The sequence below is a fragment of the Schistosoma haematobium genome, chromosome 6 (assembly GCF_000699445.3).
Source record: "Schistosoma haematobium chromosome 6, whole genome shotgun sequence".
Taxonomy (NCBI): domain Eukaryota; kingdom Metazoa; phylum Platyhelminthes; class Trematoda; order Strigeidida; family Schistosomatidae; genus Schistosoma; species Schistosoma haematobium.
In genome coordinates this window covers 3759928-3784742 of record NC_067201.1, presented here as the reverse complement: position 1 = coordinate 3784742, position 24815 = coordinate 3759928, and the positions used below count along the sequence as shown (strand labels likewise).

General features: G+C 33.0%; 1 protein-coding gene across 1 annotated transcript; it reads right to left on the bottom strand.

Annotated features, from left to right (window-relative positions):
• Window positions 1–29: 29 nt before the first annotated feature.
• MS3_00008344 (uncharacterized protein) lies at window positions 30–18193 on the bottom strand. The gene is made up of 4 exons (XM_012941155.3): window positions 17854–18193; window positions 6455–6646; window positions 3494–3824; window positions 30–1450 (listed from the first exon to the last, which is right to left on the bottom strand). Exons 2-4 carry the CDS (start codon window positions 6590–6592, stop codon window positions 216–218), a joined length of 1704 nt encoding a protein of 567 aa, XP_012796609.2. The 5' UTR covers window positions 6593–6646; window positions 17854–18193; the 3' UTR covers window positions 30–215.
• Window positions 18194–24815: the final 6622 nt, after the last annotated feature.

Here is a 24815-nt window from a genome sequence, read left to right as displayed (position 1 = left end):
GTCCTTTCTTAATATTAAATATCATGTTATGAAAGCAATAACTGAATAGGAATAGAAATAAATCATCACGTCCAGTGTTTGTACATCACTAATACTAATCATAATAATAACTTGTTAGTATTCACAGATCAATATGGAAAATGGTGATAATTCAAGTAACTATCATATTGAAGTAACAAAATATTGATACCAAATTTTAATAAACTACTTATTTTTTATGTATGTGATAGCATATGTCTAGTTAAATGATGTTTTTCTTTAAATTGTTCACCACATAAAGAACAAATTGGTTTGTTTAATGTTGAACAATAAGATAGTACTGTTGGTGTTGTCGTCGTCGTCGTCGTTGTCGTCGCTGTTGTTATTGTGATTTGTGGTGATGTTCTAACCGTTGTCAATGATGATATGGATGATTGCCCATTACAGTGTAATAAACCCATTTCATTATTATCATCGTTCTCATTGCTTAACTGTTTTCTCTTATTGATTAAATCAGTTGTATTTATTGTTTTATGATGTGATACTAAACGATCTTTTACATTAGAATATTTACTACCTTGATTATGACATGTACGCATATGATGTACTAAATCACTAGTTAAACGAAATGTAATAAAACAACGTGCACACCAATTTTGTGCTAATGCTAAACTACTTATTAACGGTGATGTTGGTGATGTTGTTGTTATTGTTGTTGTCAGTGTCATTGTTGCCATCGTCGTCGATGATGATGTTGATGATATTGGCTTTTTTAATGATAATGTCATATTTGAAATTAGATTGGATGAATTATTTTCAACATTTGAATCTATTTTATGTGACATGATTGTTTGTAATAATTGTTCAACTAATGGATTACGAGATTTTAATGGTAATAACGTAGTTTTTAATTTAGATTTTTTAGTATACAAATTATCACTACTATTATCTATATAAGTAGTTTGTTTTAATGTTTTAAAAGGTTTGACAATTTTATGGTTAGATTGAATTCTATGTAAATATTTTCTATGTAATGAACTGAAATTTTTCATAGATGTTAATTCATTCATTTTCCCAATATTTCCCACCTTCTGTAATTGATTCTCTATTTTATTGGATCTAGTTTCAATCGTTACTTGTGTATCATTATCATTACCATCATCATCATCATCATCATCAACATCATAATCATCATCATCATCATTTTCAATTGTGTTCTTCTCATGATGATCTAATTTGTTCTGATTTAATGGTATATTCATATTGTTATGTAATAATAAATCGATATTTTTTTGATATGTATATTTATTAGTTAATTCAATAGGAAACTCCTTTGATTCTATGAATCTATGATGATTAAACCATTGAATACTTTGAATGATAGTTTGTTTTTGACATTTAAATAAACAATGTGATATATATGGATAAATGTAAGTGAATTCATCATGACATTTGGAACATTGAAATTTGCCTAAATGTTAAAAGTAAAAGTTAATTTTATCGTCTTTGATTTAAAAAAATATTATTATTATTATTATTATGAGTATGGAGTTGTGAAGATTGTCGAGTACTGGACGGGCGTTCTGTTCAAGTATGGGATTTCTCAAAACTGTGCATCTACAATCCTACACTAGAGATTCGAACTCAGCACCTTCGGCCTCGTGCGCGAACATTTAACATTAACACGATTGGATATCAGCTCAGTGGTCTAGAGGTCAAGTGTTCACACTAGAGATCGAAGGTTCTGGGTTTAAATCCATTGTGTGGGATTGTGGATGAGCACTTTTGAAGAGTCTCATACTTGAACAAAACGCCCGTCCAGTACTTTCAGATTTTAAATGGTGATCTAACACTGATCGATTCGTGACCTCAATCAAATTATTATTATTGTCATCTAAATGACGTTCTGTAGCTACTTTGTCTTAGTATAAGTTACATCAACAGTTCATACCTATGACCTCACTACCTTTTAGGTACAGAATATTTACCCAACGATCCATCTTCACAACTTTATTCAATCATTTGGTCAATAGAACATGATTGAGAAAAATTCTATGAGTTCTGCAATGGACTTTAATCATATAGAGAGTAAAATATTTCCCTCCCATAATATCAAATGATGATTACATAATATCCTAGCTTCAATGAAATTACAAATCTACACACACACACAAGTTAGTTTAACAACAACATGCTTCCAGCAGGTCCTGAATACTAATAACAATAATACTAATAATGATCTTATTCAATATGATCACCTTTCTTACTGTCTATAAAGGGTGGCCTGCTTGAGCATCTGGGCTACCTGTTCCTGCCATCTAGATATTTCAACAAGTTATCTATTTTTGTTTGTTTTAATATATCATTATGTTTATTAATCGCATAACCTATTCTGCTGCGTCTCTGAAAAGTGTACAACCTTTCATTGTCAAAGTTACAAAAAACTCAATAACAGACAATGTGGTTGCTGGCAATATACAACGGAAAGAATACACATTATTCAGATGTTCATTTAGTGAACTGCTAACATCTAACTGGCGATTACTCAATATTTATCGCCAGGACCAACCAAGAAGAAAGAAACGGAAACTTGTTGAAATACTTTACGCTGAGAATTCTATATTGTACCAATAATATAATATTGAATAAAGCTGATAATAATAATAATAAGAAGAAATTCTCAGTACCATATTGGAACAAGTTTCTCTTAATATCCATAAATATACTTTACAAATGTTTTTCTTTTCGAAGTTAACCAACCATTCACCTTCAATCAAAGTGCTTCCATTTGAGTTTTCTACTACTTAGAATCTGAACAATTTGTAATCATTTACATAAAACTGTTTAACTGTAAAAAGTAAGCATTCATAGTGATTCAGGACGAACAAATCTAAAACAAACTGTTGTAACGGGTGGATTGCACGGCTAGAAGCGCAGCGTTTATATCGATCGAATCAGTGACACGTAAAACACGTAAGGACGACCTAGAGTCCCGATTGGTCCCGCTTCCCTGTCTAGCCCAGCCAGTTGAGTCTAGAACGCAAGTCACAGCCTCTGAGTTATGAATCGTTATATTTCAAACATACTCTGTTTATATACCAACCAAACAGACCACATCGTACCATAAAAATAGAAAACAACATCTGTACAATATTTAACGAGTGAAATAAATAATAGCTAATAGGGAATGCCCAAGGACATGTCCAAGGACATCATTAGACTTAACATGATAATGATCGGTATATTCCTCATCATCCCTAACACAAACAGCTTAAGAACAACAGTTAAATAGATGGTAAATAGATGGCTCCAATGTTTGAATAGGTCGTCTCATTGCAAATCATATCATCTATGAGATGCAGGTACATTCAGCTGACGATTCCCAAATAGGACGAAATGCGCGTCGTGAATTCTACTCTTTGTCATCATTCATCTTTGTTTATGAGTAAATTTAACTTATCAACCTTTTCTTAAAAAAAAGATTAATACTTCTTACCATCATAATACAACTTACAATATTCTGTATTGAAAGATTTATGTGGATTTACAAATTGTTCATAATCTTTCTGTAATAAATCCGTTGCTTTTACTGTATGTCCTATCCATGCTTCTGAAATATACAAATTATTCAAGTATTCTGTAACTAATGGTTGTAAATCTTGTCTTCGAAACCAAATTAATAATTCTTCACCAGCTTCAATTCTACGTGTTGTTCGATAGAATGATTGACTTAATTGATGACAATAAATTAATTCCATATTTTGTTCACTTGGACATCTAGCACAACGTAGATTACATACCCATTCAATAAGACGTATTGGATCAGATAATCGTTTAGGATCAGCCTATTGTATGAAGAGAGAAAGAGAAACAAAAGAAAATGTATCCTCCAGTGAAAATATTAAAAAGAAAAACTTAGACTTTCACTTTACATTCGTTCATCTTTCACAATGTGCCTTTATAGACCAAATCGATTGTTAATTGTTTTGGACATGTTGATGAGAATGAAGTAAACGTATATTACATTTTCTGAATCTACTCAGAACAAAAGATGATTTGGATTCGAATGGACATTGATTCAAGATGCTATATCTGAGAAATACAGTGATCGAGACCTCAGGTGAAGGTAAACCAATTAACATAATGCCTTCATAAAATATGAAAATCATACATTAAATTCGTTATTTACACATCTTCTATCAGTTTTCCTTTACATAATTCATAGCTATACAACTTCTGTTGTTATTTTAATTGCTTTTTGTTTCCCTTCCTATTCTATTCAGTTCAACCTTCTTCTGAAGAGGCATTCCACTATCGATTACTACTTCATACTACTTATATCTCAGCATAAGTAGCATACAGCATACTACCATAAATCTATTTGATGCATGAGTCATAGTTTAAAATACAAAGTTCGAAAATGAAACAATCGCATTCCAACCCATCATTATTAGAATAACTTACTTTTCATGAGATATGAATTGTATTATATTCTTAAGGTAAATTTTATAGAGTAATGTACTAATGATGAATCCTCTACTAAGGTAAATCAGTTTACATAAATTCAGTTCCTTGTATTTGCACTGATAGCTTTCTTAAATGGATTCATCCGGGATAGACTCACTGTTCATAATGCGTTTCATATATGAAATAAGGGTAAAATAAATGACGATCTCGGTACGTTTACCAGTCTGATGAATACATACACACCCGACCGTTGTTGCTACCTTGACGTGGTGGTCGGGCTTGCCTATCGTGATGAACCAATAGAGGTATACGGGCTGGAACAACTGTTCCTCAAGGTCCTACCATGTCAGACAGGTCGGTTGAAGAGCGGTAAGACTAAAAGCAACAAACCCAAGGTCCTAAGGCGAAGTCGTACTGCTGACTGTACAGAGGTGTGACGACAATAAGGTGTTTCCTTCAGACAACCAGCATGACAGCGATGCTGCCTTCCCACAAGGAGGGATGGGGTTAGAAAAGATCGACCCTAAAAATGCACACCTCGCCTTATCCCACGGATATCCGTCTTCGGCGGTAAAGTCTCAACAAGTACGGAGCTAACACAAAAATTACCCATAAAAATGTCGTGTGTGACCGACTTCAAGCAGTTGACCGCAGTGCCCTTGGGCACTGCGGTCACGCTCTCAGGTCACTAAGGCCACCTCTAATCCAATTTTCTTTTAAGGCACCTCCAGAAGAACCCTTCCACGGTGTGGGCAACTGGGAAGTGGTAACCGCTCTCATACCTCTAACAGCACTCAAGATGCATACACTAATCTTGATATGAATTCACAAACCTCTACCAAAGTAGTATAAATATTGATATCTGTCTCAATTGAGCATAATTCAAAATAACTAGCCTATTGGAAACAAAGTGATGTATCTCGTCAACGCTTCACTCTAATATTAGCTTTTGCACAGAAAATTTAGGGTATTTATAACATTTCAGATGGCCTTAACCTTTTGAAAAATTTTGGAACGCTACTAAACAGAGTAGCAGTATAAATAATCATCCAATCAGATAACGAGATATGTGACTTTTCCCTTTCTAGATGTTTCTGTCAAAACTTCTATTGAATGCTCATTGGATAATGTGCTTCTTCAGAGCATTTGTTTGCTATTTTTTGAGGAATTTTCCAGATCTCACCAACACTAATATCTATACTTTGAATACCGTTGATCTGTTCAATTTACTGTAATGAATTTCTTCAATAGTAACCAATTTAACTTCGCCTTAGTATTAATAATAATATTGTATTATTGAGGATAGTTTGCAGTAAGAAGGTTTAAATTTCAAATGTTTAAAAATTACTACTGTACGTTGATGACCAATAACTCGAATTACAACATATACTCACATGTACATTATGCATTCCTCTATTCTACTTAGTTACATCATACACATATCAACCACTTCATAGTTTTTAATAATGCTCAAACTAACATTGTTTAGTTGCGAAGTACAATATTATAAGATGGTGGTTGGAGGTAGCCAACAGGAAACGCTGAACCTAGGTTTCGTACTACTTGGCACTCGTCAGTAAGGTGTACCTGTAATATTGAGAGAGTACTATTGTTCCCTCATAGATTCGATCCCATGTCACCCAGCTTCACAGTAAGAGACATTACCATTGAGTTGTCTGAACCACAGCTGACTTCCTGTAGGACTGAGATGTATTTACAATTGATTAATCACTGGATGGTGATCAATGTCATATATGTCAGACTTTCTAACCACCACCTTATTTCAAAATAATCCATATAATATCGAGTCACCTAGACTAATAGTCACATTGCAACTCGCTTGATAGGATTGGATCTACACTAAGAAGGATCTGATATGTATATGATATTGATCATCTCCTAACGTTATTAACTACAAGGTGTCATCATAACTCCTCTAATCCAGTTTACAATATAAATTTAAAAATTTGATAAGTTCATCGAAAGTAATTCATATAAATTAACTTACATAGATTGTTGGTAATTCAGATAATCGATCTGTTGTTGTTTGTGCAATTAAATATGCTGGTTCAGCTATCATTAAACCTGTTGGTAAAGGTCCAAAACTTAAAGATTCTTCTAATACATTAGTTGTTATCATACCCATGATTATTATGTAATAGAACTGATTACAATTGATTGATACTCTGTACTAAATAGTCTAAAGTTAAATATACAAATACAAAGATTATTGAAAGTAACTAATATCATGATCTCAACTAATAAATTACTACAATCTCCACAGAACCCCTTCTGATATTAATCAACATATGCTCACTAATGACTGGCTTCAAGAGTTATCTCGTGTAGTCCTAGTGGGGAGCTGTGACTAGTGGAGTTCAACCAGGTCTGTTGTCAGATAGTAACTCACTGAAGACAATGATGGATGTGTTGCTCAATTTCGTGGATTAGTTGAAGTTAGACATTAAAACCGTTGGATGCCGGCCGGCTCAGTGGTCTAGTGGTTAAGCGCTCGCACGCGAGACTGATAGATCCTGGATTTGAATTTCGCGAAGCGGTCTTGTGGATGCGCACTGCTGAGGAGTCCCACAATAGAACGAAACGGCCATCCAGTGCTTCCAAGTTTTCCATGGTGATCTATCTTCAACTGACTCATGATCTCAATTATTAAAATTTACTATAGTATCCACAAAACCCCTTCTGATAATATCATATTTGTATAATCCATAGTTTTAATCGAACTCATGTTGGGAACTAGACTAAATGATTAGAAAGTAAGTGTATCACCTTTTATTGTTAGATAGTTGGAGACAATTGACCGAAAGACATGAACGGTGAGATTATAACTTATGGACGAACCAATCAGATTTGAGATAATAGGTTTTGGATTTTGGCGCGACATTCACTCATTCATTTGGTTAAATAGATTCATAGCATTATAGCTGATGTCAGTTAGGGATGAAAACCCTAAATCTAATTATTAACCTTAACCATCAACTGTAAATCATAAGTCGAATTCCTTACGTACGTTTATAACCCTCATTTAATCCTAGTTATTAATGGACACTCTCAAGGTTACTTTAGTGTAGCTGGAAGGTCGTCCATAAATTATAGTCTCCCCCCATGAACTCTAGTTTCATGCTAGTGAACACATACCAACAAGGTATATCTATAATATCTATGGAACTTAAACTCCCCTTTCAGTGTAAACACATGTCTTCCAGTTTCATAGTCAGAGTTGTTACTGTTGATTTAATCTGACTGGATAACGTTTCTGAATGTGAAAATTAACCATCTCATTGATCGAGAGATAACATATTCGAACTAATGAATTCAAAATATGTAGCTATAGTGTCCTTCTATGTAGGACTTATAAACTAGATGTACCTGTGGACCCCATTGTTTATGTTCACAATGAGATTGGAACTCAATACCATTCGTTTTAAAAATCAGAGAATTATCCATTAACTTACTGATTCCAGATAGTCATTAACTTGTTTAATGAGTGTGAAGGTATTTGTTAGTATTTGTAACTTCCCGTTGTTGAACTCCAGGACTTCAATTGATCATTGTCTATTGTTGTCTGTTCATCCGGCGACGATTACCTCAAAATAATTTTTAATCTCAAGTTTCTAATATAGTTGACTAAAGGTTATTCAGAACCAATTTTCTCAGGATACATATATAGAAACAGAAAATGATCAATTTTAGTCTTGAAAATCAACAACTGGAAATTACAAACTCTCACTATAGATCATTGTTAGTTTGTAGAACCTTTGAAACTTTCTGATGTTCTAACGTATGCTTGAAAATTCTCATTTGTGAGTACTCTTGACTACCTTCTCGATCTGATATGGAACAATTAGGATAACTAACTAATCAATCGATTCAATCACTGACTTGTAATCGAAAATTTATCATTTCACAACTATAAATAATTTATGATAATTTGTCTTCCAATAGTTAACCTTCTTTATGTTCTTCGAAAAAAATCTAAAGATTTCCAGGATTATGAATAACTCTATTATCAGAGAGTTCTTCAAGTTCTTTCTCTTCAGATAAAAACTTGGTATCTATCTTCATAGACTCTCGAGATTATATTGATTACACATAAAAATCACTTTTAAAAGTGTTTTTGCTTCAAAGTTAAATAATCTCATTTCAGTATATGGTTCTAATCCAGCGAGCGGATTCGTGGATGCGCACTGCTAAAGAGTCCCACAATAAGACGAAACAGTCGTCCAGTGCCCACAGGTTTCCAACGGTGGTCTAACATCAATCGGTTCATGATCTCAATCAAAAAATCTCACTTCATTTAACATCATTTAAACTTTTCTAAAAAAAATGGATTGATTGAATCTAGACATTGACACCTTCGAATGTCCACTTAATGGTTAAAAGTTCGCGCATGAGATAGAAGGTCATAGGTTCGACTCTGTGAGGACGATCCACGGATGAACTCGAGGAAGCTCTAAGAAGCTTAGAAAGAGCTGAAGATGTCCTATCCAATTATCTTTTGGAAGAATATTCTAGAATCTCTACATCTAGCTTTCATGTTGAGCAAATGCTAATAAACCCCTGTATACGGATCGGAGGACTATAATAATGACTTCATTTTTACTAAAAACTATAAATACCTAAGAGTTTTGTGTCATATTTGACAATGTTTAGAATAGCATTCCTTTCACTTGTCTCCTGTTTTCTCAACTTCGACTCGAGATGGTTCTAGCGTTCAAGTTGCTCAAGTTATACACGGCATATTAAGAATCTAAGCTCTAAATATAACCGATTCCTGAGTGCGGAATTGTTTGTATGGTTTATTGAAGAGTCCGACACTAGGACGAAAGATCCATCCAATGTTTCCAGATTTTTAATGATAGTCTAACATTAATCAATTCATGATCTCAACCAAAATATAACTCATATCAGATCTCTTTCTATTCTCGTTTTAATTTCCTGAAAAAAACTCCTTCTACATTAAAATCATCTTAATTATAAGAAATTCAAGGTGGAAATCATTAATTCATTGTCACTATATATGTCATTTTGTCTCATTAATGATTTTTGGTTTAAAATGATTGAATTTAATGAAATAAACAACTTTCTATTACATTCAGTTGGTATAGTGGATAGCAGTGGAGTCCAGGACGCGCGCCGCTCCGTCCTATTTGGGACTCGTCAGCTGGATGTGCCTGCATCTCAGAGTTGATGTTCACTCTGGCACTCGAACCCAGTACCATTCGCTATTCATCTTTGCATATAATCCTTGTGAATTAAGGCTATATCGAGGCAGTACGCACAGTATACATATATGCCAATGAGAGACTGGTCAATTGTAGTCCTGAACATCAATGAGAAGATTCAAACAAACAATACCATGTGAATTTCAACTTCACGTCATTGGGCTTAAGCAGTTATCAAAAGTCAGTAGCTAAGTAGATAACATGGTCAGTTTGCAAGCGAACTGTACTGGGTTTGAGTCCTAAAGTGAACATCAACTGTGATATGCAAGTGTAGTGAACGAGAACACCGGTGGGGGCAATCGAATGTATTTGACACACAAATTACAGGACTTGTTATTAAAATCTAACAATCACAAAGTAAATGCTTAATTTCCAAAATGTCCATCGATTGTCTCAAAATGAATCAGACTTCATTGTTCTTGCATTCTCATAAAAATTGCATTCTGTTTCGATTCTTTAATATTCGATCCTCTTGTCTCTCTGCTGCCAGACATTCTGTTCACGACTAAGATCATATACTACTTATATCAATATAAGTATCACACACCACACAGGTATATCCAGCTGACAAGTCCCAAATAGGATGAAACGCGCGTCAAACTGGATTCTAATGCTAACCACTATCCATTTTTCCATATAACTTCCTATCATGTTTTATACTACAATATATATAATTTGTATCTAATCAAGAAATAAGTTTGAGATTAGATGGTGGTTGGAGATAGTCCACAGGAAATCCTGGACCTGGGTTTCGTGCTACTTGGTACTCCTCAGCAAGGTGTACCTGTAATCTTGAGGGAACTGGTGATCCCTGAAAGATTCGATCTCGCATGACACGCATGACATTGATCACTACCTAGTGATCAATCAATTGTGATTACATCTCAGTCCTACAGGAGGTCGGTCGCGGCTCGGATAGCTCAGTGGTAATGTCTCTGACTGTGAAGCTGGGTGACACGAGGTCGAATCCGCCAGGGAGCACCAGTTCCCTCAAGATTACAGGTACACCTTGCTGATGAGTGCCAAGTAGCACGGAACCCGGGTCCAGAGTTTCCAGTTGACTATCTCCAACCACAGTCTAATCTCAATATATAGTGCCCGCAATGTCGAGTCACCTAGACTGCTGGCCAAATTGCAACATGATCGATAGTATTCGATCTGCACTAATAAGGACTAGACACGAATGACATTGATCACCACTCAGTGATCAATCAATTGTGAAGAAATAAGTTTATTTGAAATCTATTACTTAACCGATCAAACTTTAATAAGAAATATTCATTATACTATTTGATCTAATTCATATTTCTGTTAAATTATTATCCCTTTTTTATTCATTGAAATTTGTAACAGATGGGATAAGACAAAAAAACAGAAAAAAAACAAAAGAAAAGAAAAAAACAAAAATACAAAAAACGAGAAAAAACGCGTTTCCAACGAACAAACTGATGGGAAGAATAAAAAGAAGAAATCGGTTCTATATTATGATTGTTTTATTATTAATGTGAAAAAGTGCTTGGTCATCAAAGAAAAAGAAGATTTTTCTTTCTTTTTACAAAAGGGGTAATAGATTGGAAGAAAAAAAATTTTTTTTGTTGCTTAAGGGTAAAAATGAAATTTAAAACATTGATTGAATTTGATTTTTTTTAATGAAAGAATATAAGAGTGGTGGTAAATCAATTAACTCTACCTTAAACCCCTCTGAGGTTACTGTCGGTTCTAAGCCTGAATAAAGGGGGAGGGTTGAACATGGGGTTAGTGACCTCATCGCGTAGAAAACTAACTCACGCTAACCAGAAAAAAAAATTTAGACTATCTATACTGTGCTTTGGGAGTTAGGAGGTCTTTTTAATTAGAAGAGTCATGATGCTTCATAGTGAAAACTGAATTCCTTCGGAAGTCATGAGGCTGATTTCCCTTCTGACAACCAGATCAATCATTAATTTAGGTACATGGAATGTTCGTACAAAGTGGAAGACCGGAACAGTCATCCAAATCGCTGTAGAAATGAAAAGATACAACCTAGAGATGTTTGGAATCAGTGAAACATATTGAACGCAGGTTGGTAAATAATTGTGATAAGTAAATTAAAGGGAATATATATTTTTTGTATGGTTATTTTGACAATGATTTTGTAAGGTAAGTTATTGTCATAAATTACACAAAACATACTACTGCATGTATTATTTCTTAATGAAACTAATGTATAATTACGAAAGCATTAAAGTCACTGAGGTGAGTATCACTAGAGATAGTTTTTAATAATATGATGTAATCATAAGCTCATTAACAGGGAGGATTGGTGGTAAAAGAATTCAGGATATACCTTTCGTTTAACTCGAGCCTCGTCAGTCAAATTTACTTCCATTCTAAAGTTTATTTTCATTCTGGGACTCAAACCAAGTACCGTTTCGCTTCATATCATCATTGTAGACATAAACTCTTTTACTTATCATTACATATTTAATATTTCTTTCAATTGTAATATAAGCTATGATTTACTGAAGTTCACAATTATAAACATATATTCGTAAGTGCATGCTGAGCCCCGTCTACCCATCTTCAAGTCAAATGTGATCATTTCACAAATAATTACGTTCATACTATGTAATTCATTAGGCCCAGGATAGAGTGGGTTGGAGAATGTTGGCGGCCTATGCTCCATTTGAAGTAACAGGCGTAAGTAAGTAAAGTAAGTAAGTAAGTAAGTAAGTAAGTAAAGTAAGTAAGTAAGTAAGTAAGTAAGTAAGTAAGTAAGTAAGTATGTATGTATGTATGTATGTATATATGTAAATAGGATTCCGTTGATTTCATATGTTTAAAGCCATGATTCAAATTAGTATCCATTTAAAGGTTTATTATCTTTATCTGAAGATAATAATTAATATCTTCAATTCACTGTCACATCAGAATACTACGATCGACTTATTTTAGTCTCTAAAATGTTTTAACATTACAATTTCGTGGATTAGTTGAAGTTGGACATTAACACCACTGGATGCCGGCTCAGTGGTCTAGTTGGTTAAGCGCCTGGCGCGAGGCTGATAAGGCCCGGGTTTGACTCCCACGTGGCGGCGTCGTGGGTGCGCACTGCTGGGGAGTCCCACAATACTACGGGATGCCGTCCAGTGCTCTCAGGTTTTCCCATGGTGGTCTAGCTTCAATTGACTCATGATCTCAACTGTTGAAATAAAAATTATCAATGAATGGTTTTCTTGAAGTGTTACTAAGACTTTATTGATTTATGACACAATCATAAATTTAAAAATGAGTTAACTGAAATAGATTACGTAACACTAAGATTGTTTACTTTATATCTCAGAAATAATAATGAGTAGTTGTAATAACAAAAGAATTGAAAGAATAATTTGTTTTATTTATTTAAACATATAAACATCTGTACAAGAATGCACCAAATAGATATGCGTCACAAAAATCATTTGAGTTGTGTGAGGGATGGGATACTGTTTGGGGCCCTAAACCAAAGCAGATGGTTTCTTTAGGAGGCCATCTTTGGAGCCCTCGACCTAAAGGTCTAATCCACAAGGTAGTGGAGCAATCTCAGGAGATGCAGTCCCATGGTAGTCGGTGACTAACGATTGGTTCATACTCCATTTGTTCCCTCAGGATACTGGAGCCCATGTACACCATTGGTTTGAAATCAGGGTTTCCCAACTCTCCTAGGTGGGCCCTCCGTATCCGCCAAACCGGTTAAAGCGTCGGACATTCGCTTTCGGTGCTCGAAATTTCGTATCCAACACGCTCGCCGCTAGAAGGCAGTGAGTAGGACTTCTCTGACAGAGGCTATATACACTTGGCCATGCCAAAGTATTTCGAGATGTAGAGCAGACTCTCCCCACCCTCGGTCGTACCAGGGCATTTTGGGGCTGAAGCGTGTAAAGGACAACTGATAGAAAATGTGGATATAATGTATTTATTGTATAGTTTTCATATTTTATGAATACATTTTGTAATTTTGCTTTAAACAAAAAACTGGCTATCCCTACTAAGTCCTAATTCACTACATTACTGATTTTGTTGTAAGAATAGTGTGAAAATTTCTATATATTTTTACTAAATTCATTCAAGCTACATATTAGTTTGCGATAGAAAAATTACCTTTAAAATAGTTGGTTATTTAACAAGTGAAGAGATAATTGAAGTCGAAAATACTTTTCATTGCTAACTGGCATCTACTATTGAGAATGGCAGTTCACATTGTTGCAAGATTTCAGTTTACATATATAGTGATATACAATGTAAGTTTAATAACATTAGAAAGTATTCAGATCATGCATCGATCAATGTTAGACTATCAATGAAAACCTAGAAGCAATGGATGGCTGTTTCGTCTTGGTATGAGACTCCACAATAGTGCTCACACACGATCCCGAATGCGAGATTTGAACCTATGTCCCTCGGTTTCGCGTGCAAACGCTTGACCTTTAGACCACTAAGCCGATCGGCATCCAACGGTGTTTATGTCTAACATAAACCAATCCACAAAATTGCGCGACCTTATTCCATTGTGCTGAGGTAGATATCTGTCTCTACCTGACACGCATTCCGCGAGGCGAGATCGTGGATGCACACTGATGAGGAGTCTCATAACAAAACTAAACAGCCATCCATCGCTTCCAGATTTTCAACCACGGTCTAACATCAATCAATTCAAGATCTCAATCAATAAAGTCAAATAACGTAAATTCCTGCTTTGCCTTATTTTTATGACAGTGATACTCATGATAAAGAAAAATGTGTAATCTCCACGCTCACTAGCACAGTCAAATACATGATCAATTTGAAAAGAAAATTATCCTATTTAAAATATCCACATTATTTCTTTTAAAGATTTTACAATCACTTTCACAAGACTTAATGGACGATGTCTTGTCCCATTGTGAGACTCCTCAACAGTGCTCATCCCCGATCCTGCTCACAGAATTCGAGCCCAGGACTCTGGTCTCGCGCGCGAACGCTTAACCACTAGACTACTGAGCCACAATTTCACTATACAACTTCTTATTTTAGAAAAATATACTCGAGTGACCGTGATGGCTGATAATTTGCATTAAAAAAAAGATTGAATATATTATTCAGGTATCGATTCCTGAACTGTTCACATTTAACTGGCGATGATTCAATATGTTAACATCAATATTGATCAAGAAATAAGAAACGGAATCTTTTTGAATTACTTTGTGCTGAGATATTGTACCAAGAAATATAATATTGAATAAAGCCACTAATAATAATAAATTCTCTGAGGTAATCAATTATTCTGAACTGATGAGAATCTTTGAAGTAATAGATAGTTGGTAAAACAGTAAAAGTGGCTTATATTCATATAGAGATCATTTTTCGTTTATTAATCATTTAAAAGTACCTCAATATTATAGTCCTACACACACAGACACACACACGTCCACATACAAATGATTAACTCTGTCTTTATCTACTTGTTTAAGGCTTGTATTATTACATTAGTTTTTTTGGATTGAGATCATGAACCGATTGATGTTAGACCAGCGTTGGAAACCTGGAAGCACTGGACGACCGTTTCGTCCTATTGTGGGACTCCCCAGCAGTGGGCATCCACGATCCTCTACGGGGGATTCGGACCCAGGGCCTTTAGTCTCGCGCGCGAACGCTTAACCTACTGGACCACTGAGTCGGCATCCAATGTTGTTAGTGTCTAACATCAACCAATCCGCGGTTAATTAATTTGCATTTTTACTGTACTGATCAATAGTATTTTCTGTTTAGCGTTTTTTTAACGAGTTAATTTTTTTACAGGATAGGGTCGCTAACCCCATGCCCAACTCTCTTCCTTTATCGGGGATTGGGACTGGTAGTGGCCTTAGAGGGGCTTCAGGCGGAGTAATTCTACAATTTTAAAGAATTCATAAATTCCATTTATTAGCTCAATAGTGAACTAACACTGAATAACTAGTATACAACTTGATATTTTAAACGACATCATTGATAGTATCTATTATATCCAAGACATGATCAGGTCTACTGTTATAGTAAAATAAATTACTAGTAACTCTCAAATAAAAAAGATAAGATAAAATAACTTGAATGAAGCTTCTATTGTCTGTCTAGAAAACATTATCTAATTCAACTTTACTTCAAAGAAGATATTAATGTCAAGATTTACCTTAGAAACAATAAGTTTTTTTTATCAAACCCAAGGTGAAATATGAATAAAATCAGTCAGTCAGTCAGTCAGTAACAACGTAGAACTTTGTACGTACATACATCAGTTCGAGTTGCCATACCACATTAGCATAGAGATGTAGTTGTCGATTCAAATCCCGTATTGGTAGAGGTAGTAAGAGTATATGAATTGAATAAATCAAAAAAAATTATCAGAATGGGTTTTATGGAGATTTTTAGAAATTTCACTGGTTGAAAATGCTAAACTCATAGTACACTGATTAGGTTTTGTTAAATCATTTAAGAAAGAAGGTTTGTAATTCAGTCCATTGGTTTGAATCAACTGAAAATGATCTCAGAGGATTTATGACAATGTATCAATGATTTTCTATTACACTTAGTTTGTGGAGATTGCACATGTTGTTTAAGTGTATGATCTTGAACATACTTTCTTCTGTCGTATTACACTCATAACATGACACACGCTGTTACCTACTAACAAATACACTGCTATACACATATCTCTTGTTCTTCATTGCTTGTGATTGTGTTCACTGAACTCTAAATCAACTACCGTATACATTTATAGACTACAACCAAATTATATCATATTCTACGTTTGGTTATATCACTGGAAGGACATCAAGCTTACTGGAATCTTCAATCATCTATAATTGTGGATTTTTGTACCAAACTCAACCGGAACATACACAAATCTTCTGAATTAAGTAACGTCTCTAATTTTTGTTGTGTTTATAACGTTTTACTGACATATACTAACATCACAGTTTGCACTTAATAACTCTGTTATCATTTTTGAGTTCATATATTATTTGGTCCACCACAAGTTTCTTTACCTATTGAATTGTATGTGTGGTGGTAGATTAATAATAATCAATGAGGTTAGTTAAAGACTTTTAATGTAGAGACGAAACAATTGTACTGTAATCAATGGCGCAGGTACATCTACTCTTAGTGTTCTCTCAATTTCTAATCTCCTGATTCATCACTGTCTCTTTTTTTCTCTTTCCAAATTTATTTCACTGGATTATACTCCTTGAATAATATCTTCAAACCCTAATCTTTCGGATTACTGCTTATACTCTTACTACCTCTACTACTACGGCATTTGAATCGATGACTGGATCTCTGTGCTAATGTGGTAAAGGCAACTCGAACTGATGTACGTACGTAGGTACAAAGTTCTACATTGTTACTGACTGATTGCAATCAATAATTCTGAAGTTTATTAGGTAATTAGAAGTAGTTGGCAGAAAACCATGTATTTAAATTTCATGTTGGTTATCATTCACCTAAACAGTATATATCTACAATTTCAATGAACTTTAGCTACTGAGCATCATAATTTGAAATGTTATCACTAAGTTCTTGTGGATGTGAATAACTTGTAAGATTGAGTTATTTACAACTTATTACTTATATCATGTTATTTCTAGTCCTTATTACTGATCATATTTTATTGATCAAGTTGAGTCAATTTACGCTAATGACTACAATCCAACTTTACCAATAGAATTCAATCATTACTAAAGATTAAACAAACAAATATATATTAATTTGAACGGTTGAGATCACGAGTCAATTGAAGCCAGACAATCATGGAAAACCTGGAATCTCACAAGGTGGGATGGTGGATGCGCACTGCCAAGGAGGAGTTCCACAGTAGGACGAAACGGTCGTCTAGTGCTTTCTGGTTTTCCATGATGATCTATCTTCAATTGACTCATGATCTTAACTATTGAAAAATATATTAGTTACTACTTAGTGAACAATGTAATTTTTTAAAAGTACATTAGTGATATTCTAGAAAGTGTCTTCAAAGCTGGATGGACCTAACCATCCAATTCAAAGAACAAAACTTCATCAAAATCATCTCTACACCATTTCAATGTCTTCAGATCAACACTTTTTTTTCAAAACAACCAAAAAAAAAAAAAGTTGTAAACAAGCATGAAAAATAAGTCATACAGGGTTAACTTACCAATATAAATTGATTGTAATTTGAGTTCCAGTGTACGTTGATAAAATTTATGATTATACTTTTGTATGAAGTGTAAAGTGACATAAATCAAGTTACTACAATTGTATAAGTAGTAAATCAAATAAAAAGACAAAACAACAACAACCTGTATTTATCCTTCTTCTGTAACCAACAATTAAAACATATGACCTTTATAATAATGTAAGGGGGTGGTAGGCTGAACATTATTGTATTCTTATTATCATTAGAATATGAGTAAGATGGATACAAGCTGGTGAATAACATGAGCAGACGGTTAAACAGTTTCTACATATATGATTTTTTATCTTCTTCAATTTCTCTTATTGGACAAGATGAATGAGACGAAAAAAATTTAGGGAAAAGATGATTTCTTCATTTCGTTGCTTGTTCTCCGTTTTTTCTTTCTTCTTGTTTTTACTTTACTTTTCGCTTTCTATATGTCCGTCCATCTGCTTATATCATAAAAAAACTTAAGGGTATGAGATGAGTAGCCTTATTGAATCTATAATGTAAGGGAATGGAATTGAGAATAAGAGAGAAAAAGAGACAAAGGGGGGAATGTATATCTCTATGAATTTGCTTATAAATTAAATGTGGGCGGTAGTAAAAATCAACTGAGAAATGCTGTATTTGTTTCATTCTATATACTAGCCATTATGAATAGTTTTTAAACACAAATCATAGTAACCACATATTGTAATAAACGAGAACAAAGATGGGGATAACCAAATGTATGTGTTAATACAACATTATAGAACAGCATAGTAAAATTTGAGAATCATACAGTAAATACTACATTAACAAAATATTCATCAATTGTCTTAGATTTTGTTGTTCTTTCGTTTTCATACCAATCACTCTCAGTTCTCATTCTCTTCTCTTTGATTGTCTCAACTTTCTATGGTCAGACATCCCACTTTCGATTTATGACAAATACTACTTATATCTGTTGATATCAGTAGCACATACCACAATATAACAACAGGCTAAACCAGAATAAAACTCTTATGTAGCCTAATCATCTTCTCCTATCGAACAGTTTATTACAAATATGAAAGAAAAAAACGTACAAATATAAGGAATAATTACAAGAAGGTATGAAATCTCTGTTAAATTCATACTAAAAGCTTCCAGTTAATATGCGATTTGCCGACCGGATTCCAGCATTTAACTATCAGTAAAGAATATTCATGATAAGACCATGATTTATGGACGACCTTTGAGTGACTCTAAAATGAAGAATAAGGATCACAATTTGCACTTGATGATTAAGGTTAGCAATTACATCTAGGGTTTTCATCACTAACTGGCATCAGCTAAACTGCCAAAACACTATTTAGACAAAGGTATGAATTTTGAGATGATGGAGAAGATTTGTAGCTCAGGTGGGTGATTTTGATGAAGTTTTGTTCTCTGAGCTGGATGGTTTTTGTCCAGCTCGGAGAACAAAACTTCATCAAAAGTTATGAATGAATTTCGCGCCAAAATCTGAGACGTGTTATCTTAAATTTGATCGGTTCATTTATAAATTATGGTCTTGCCATATTCATTTCATTTACTGATTATTATGTAGTTTAGTTAGTACAGTAATAACTCAGTGAAATAAAACCCATTGTTACGATTACTGTAATGATCAACCCGTTACTGTTTAATCTTAACTACTTAAATCAAACTAAATTATCACAGAGATTTTTCAAAACATCCTATTTTAATGCTTGACTACTATTATGTTAAAAGCACATTGTTGTAATTATCGTATTGATGATCACGATTCTAGAACACCATTGAAAAACTGGAAGTATTGAACTGTCGCTTCGTCCCATTGCGGGACTCCTCAGCAGTGCGCACCCACGATAGGACGAAGTGGCCATCTAATACTTCCAGGTTTTCTATGGTCATCTAGCTTCAATCGACTAATGATCTCAACATATACTTTTGTAATTATTCAACAATATTTTCGAATACTCTAACTTATTATCAATTAGTTGTATTGGGATAAAAAAAATTTGTGGAAGTTGTTCAGTTTGAAAATAATTTGCATAAGTTCTGACTTAAGCCTAACAAACATCAAGAACTTGACAACTGTTTGATACGATTATGGAAGTCATAATCAATGTTTACCTACAATCTTGTCGGTGATTGAACTTAGAGACTTAGGATCTTGGAGAATTAATTTTAGACCACTGAGTTGAAGGGTAGAAATTCATATTTTTAACTTAATTCATTTCATGAAATAATTTGACTACCATTCATTGCTACAGGTATTGACTGTTATACTTATGGCTTAGTTGAAATTCAAAGATCATCGATTTTCAGCAGAACTTCAAGAATTATTCTCAAAATCAGTCACAAGTATGCAACTAATGGATACCCTGCTGTAGGTAACCTATAATAAGTGCGCTTCACTTGATGAGTTCGGTCTCTTTATAGGTTCTGTTTATCTTCATTGAAATTGTGAACCGATCTCAGTTAGATCATCAGTGAAAACATGGAAGCACTGGACGGCTGTTTTGTCCTAGTATGAAACTTCTCAAAAGCGGGCATTCACGACTCCTCGTAATAAATTAATATCGCACTACGTAAGTACTTGATAGAAATAGTCAAAATGTTATCGAATGTTATTACGAAACAATTATCCTACTGAATTAACTCACAATATCACTTCAAATCACTCCTTATCAAACCTAATTAAAGAATAATTCAGTGCCAATTTCCTCTAAATAATTCAATAGAAAAAATCATCGTTACCAATGAAATTATATAGACTACTTATTTTAGTAGTGCCAAATGTAAACTTTAAATAATTTTTTAAAGATTTTAACCATATTATATCGGTTAAAAAGATCTCTTTATGGTGTATACTTATAAAAAATCTATAGTTCAAGTAAATCATCCAATAAATTCACATGGTGTTGTTTTACTTGTACATCCCCATGGTTACTTAGGACTGCAATTGATCCGTCTCATGTTGGCATCTGTGTATCCTGTGCGGATTGCCTCGATATAACCTTAAGTCATAAGCCTTATAGGCAAAGATGGATAGTGTCTAGCAGTGAAATCCAGTTGGACGCGCGTTTCGTCCTATTTGGAACTCATCCAATAAGATTGGATAATTTTTCTTGATCACATTAGTTTATGTATGTATGTTTTAAAGCAATTAGTCTCTTTTATAAATTTCTATAGAACAATGAGAAGATGGAGTTGATCTGAACATTTCGTACAATCTGATCACACATATACTCGTCAAGGGGTATTTTATATCAAAATTAATAAATGTCAATTAAAAAGTGAGAGAAACAACTTTACATCATATAAAAAGTATAAGAAATTGTCGCGTTATTTCTAGGCCATAGAATGACTTAAGGATTACCAGAATAAATTCAAGGTTACGACAAATTGTTTTTGTACACACAAGGGGGAGGGGCGTTAGATTTATGAATAGTCAAGATTTCAAAAAACTTGAGAATTTGTCCTTAACAATTTCTAACCTTGAATTTACCCTGGTAATCTTTGAGTCATTCTATCACCAAGGATAACGCGACAATTTCTTATTTTTTGTTTTCTTCATAGATCATAATACTCTTAATTATTTAGTTTATACATAAATTTTTATTTGATCATTTAGTTAATCTGTTGAAAACATTCATTACAGAAGATATCATTATTAAAGATAGTAAACTTCACTTAATAGATCACTTAAATACATAACAATTCAATACCTATCCATGTATATATTATCAATTCTAATAATAACATTTGCCTTGTATACTATTAGCCTACAGAAATGAGTTTAAACAAAAAAACATAAACAAAATAGTTTAAATAAGAACTTTTGTCTAAATTTGATCAAATAATTTCACAGGGTGTTTAGTTGATGTGAAACATTAAAAGAGGAAGAATGTTGTACATGTAAAATCTCATCGAATGAATTTAAAGTAAATCCAATGGGTCACCTGACAATCTGGTCCAAACTTTTTCAAGGAAATGTAATCAAACATCAAAATTATCGAATAGAAATAGAGGTACATGGTTCTCTGGTTCATTGTATAACTGAATAGGTCATCCAATCAACGTTGACAATGTTTAAAGTAGGTATTCGCATTATTGTGTAAGACACGCATGTAGTGTGAAACGAAAAGTATTGAGATAACAGATCGTGTGTATATGTAAGTGAGAAGAGATTTCATTCAGTTACGAACACATTCTTCCTTTTTAAATTCATTCCTTTATCTTGTTTACTCATCTTCATTTTATGCATGCTATGACATTTCGGATTCATATCATTTATAGAAATTATATGTTTTGTTAATATTCACCGATCAGAGACAATATACAGTGAATGAAATCTCTTCTCACTTATATATACACACAATCTGTTATTTTCAACAGTTGAAATCATGAGTCAATTCAAGCTAGACCACCATGAGAAACCTGATCCAGTGCTTTCAGGTTTTCCATGGTGGTCTAGCTTCAATTGATTCATGATCTCAACTATTAAAAATAATAAAATCTCCACAAAACCCCTTCTGATAACAATCTGTTATCTTAATACTTTTCGTTTCACACTACATGCGTGTCTTACACAATAATGCGAATACCTACTTTAAACATTGTCAACGTTGATTGGATGACCTATTCAGTTATACAATGAACCAGAGAACCATGTACCTCTATTTCTATTCGATAATTTTGATGTTTGATTACATTTCTTTGAAAATTCTTGAACCAAATTACCATGTGAAACGTTGAATTTACTTCAAATTCATTCGATGAGATTTTACATATACAACACTCTTCCTCGTTAAAAATAGTTCAATTTTCAATATCTTTTTAAACATGTTGATGCTCTAAACATCTTTATCTTGATTTTTATGTCTAACAGTTTTCTACAAAACAATCAAGTTACTTGAGATAAACGAACGACCCTTCCCCACCCAAAAATAAGAACAAAAACAAGACAGATAGAAACAAGTAAAAAGATTCAGTATTATCATTATGATTATGAATGTCAGTTTTCTAAATGACTGAGATATATTTAATGAATAATTACAAATATCAACATGATTATTTGAATTCATCATCTTGAAAGTGACGATAAGCAATTTTATCCCTCTTTCCCCTCCCCCCCCCTCTGCTCCCACAACAACAAGAAATAAATTCATTATAAACAAGGTTTTAGTGATTAAAACACAAATTGTTTTTATTTTATAATTTATCAAGAAAGGATGTGTTATTCATGCTGTTATCTTATAAGTACTCTTCTGTTTACCTATTTCTGTATATACTGTTTGATGTATCTGTATATATATGAACAATAACAAGTTTTAATGTCATATTATATATATTAACTATCTGTCCTTAGATTATTTTACAGACCATTTATTCTATGAATTAATCTAGTTGAAGTAAATAACTGATTAACCAATGATGTACATACATTAATATACATATACATATATATCTATGTACATATAGGTGATAAGTAGTTTAATAGTAGTATATCTATCTAGTTATTAATTTTTCTTTTTGATACCACTCAACTTAATAAAACAAAAAATAAAATTATCGCAATAAATATTCGGATAACTTTTTTCGTCTTTCTTTTTATGATTAATCAACTAACTGTTGAATAATAATAACAGTAATAATAAATCACCTTTTGGCCTAAAAACGTGTTTCGATAAGATAAATAGTTAACTTCATCAGTCTTCCGTTTTCTGCTCCCTCTCCCTCGCCCTCTCACTGTATGCTTGTCAATACTACTTATCAGTATATATGGAAATAGATGTGCTCATTTATCAATTTGTATAATTACAAAAATACATTTGTTTATTCACACTGATTGAGTAATTATATGGATGAATGAATAAATAATGCTATAAAGATTGAATAATCATTTATAGAAATTACGCAAGCAAATAATAAATTTCTTTAATTTCTATCTTATCTTGTTGAAATATTCTATAACATACCATTTTTCCCCCAAATTGAAGTTCTTATTTTTCATGTTCTATATATATATCCATATATATACTACTTATTTCTACTACTTACATAAGTAGATGTAATAATGGGTAACAAATATTTCATTATATATATAAGTAATAAAAATGAGATAATTGATTTGTCTATTTTAAATTTTAAACTCCCTCTTCACTCAAGGTCACACGCACACACACACAAAGTGTATTCACATTGATTAAGATAAACAAACAAACAAACATAAAAATGTTGTACAACATTTAAAAAGAGAAAAAAATATATATTTATTCTTAATAAAATAAAATAATTAGTTTTTCAAGTGTTCTTGAAAAGAAAACAAAAAAAAAGTTTTTTTTCTTTCTAACGAAAATTATCGGTTTATCACCAATCTGAAACTAATAATAAAAGCGATAATAATCGTAACAATATAGAGCCAGAAAGAAAAGGAGTCAAATTGTTGAAATTGTCTTTTCTGAAAAAAAACTTTTCTTACTTTTCTTTGTTGAGAAGGTATATTAAACGCTTTACTTTTTATCAGAAGAGGTTTTATGGAGATTGTGGTAATTTCAATGATTGAAATCATGAGTCCATTGAAGCTAGACCACTATGGAATAACTTGAAGTACTGGACGGCCGTTCGAATCTTGCGGGGTGGGGAATCGTGGATGAGGAGTTTTTTTTCTTGAAAATGAATAATTGAATACATCAGTTTTGATTTATTTAAGATTCTTGTAAAATGAAGTAGATAATGACATAAAACATTGTGGAATTGGTTTGAATAGTTCAAAATAATCATTTCGTTTAATAGAGTATTTGTTTTATTGTATTATCATTATTAAAAGAAGTTGCTAATTATTTCATTATGTAAACATTATAGAATGTTTATTGAAGTATAAATAGGTCATTATACATTTATAATTCGTGATTAAACCTTAATAATATCTCTATGAAGGCGTTACT

Bases quoted from the DNA above. Each gene is read 5' to 3' on its own strand.
- MS3_00008344 (XM_012941155.3), bottom strand. From the start codon at position 6,592: ATGGGTATGATAACAACTAATGTATTAGAAGAATCTTTAAGTTTTGGA. The intron at 3,825-6,454 runs GTAAGTTAATTT...TTCATACAATAG, and splicing joins CTGAATTACCAACAATCTAT to GCTGATCCTAAACGATTATC. The intron at 1,451-3,493 runs GTAAGTTGTATT...TTTAACATTTAG, and splicing joins ATCTTTCAATACAGAATATT to GCAAATTTCAATGTTCCAAA.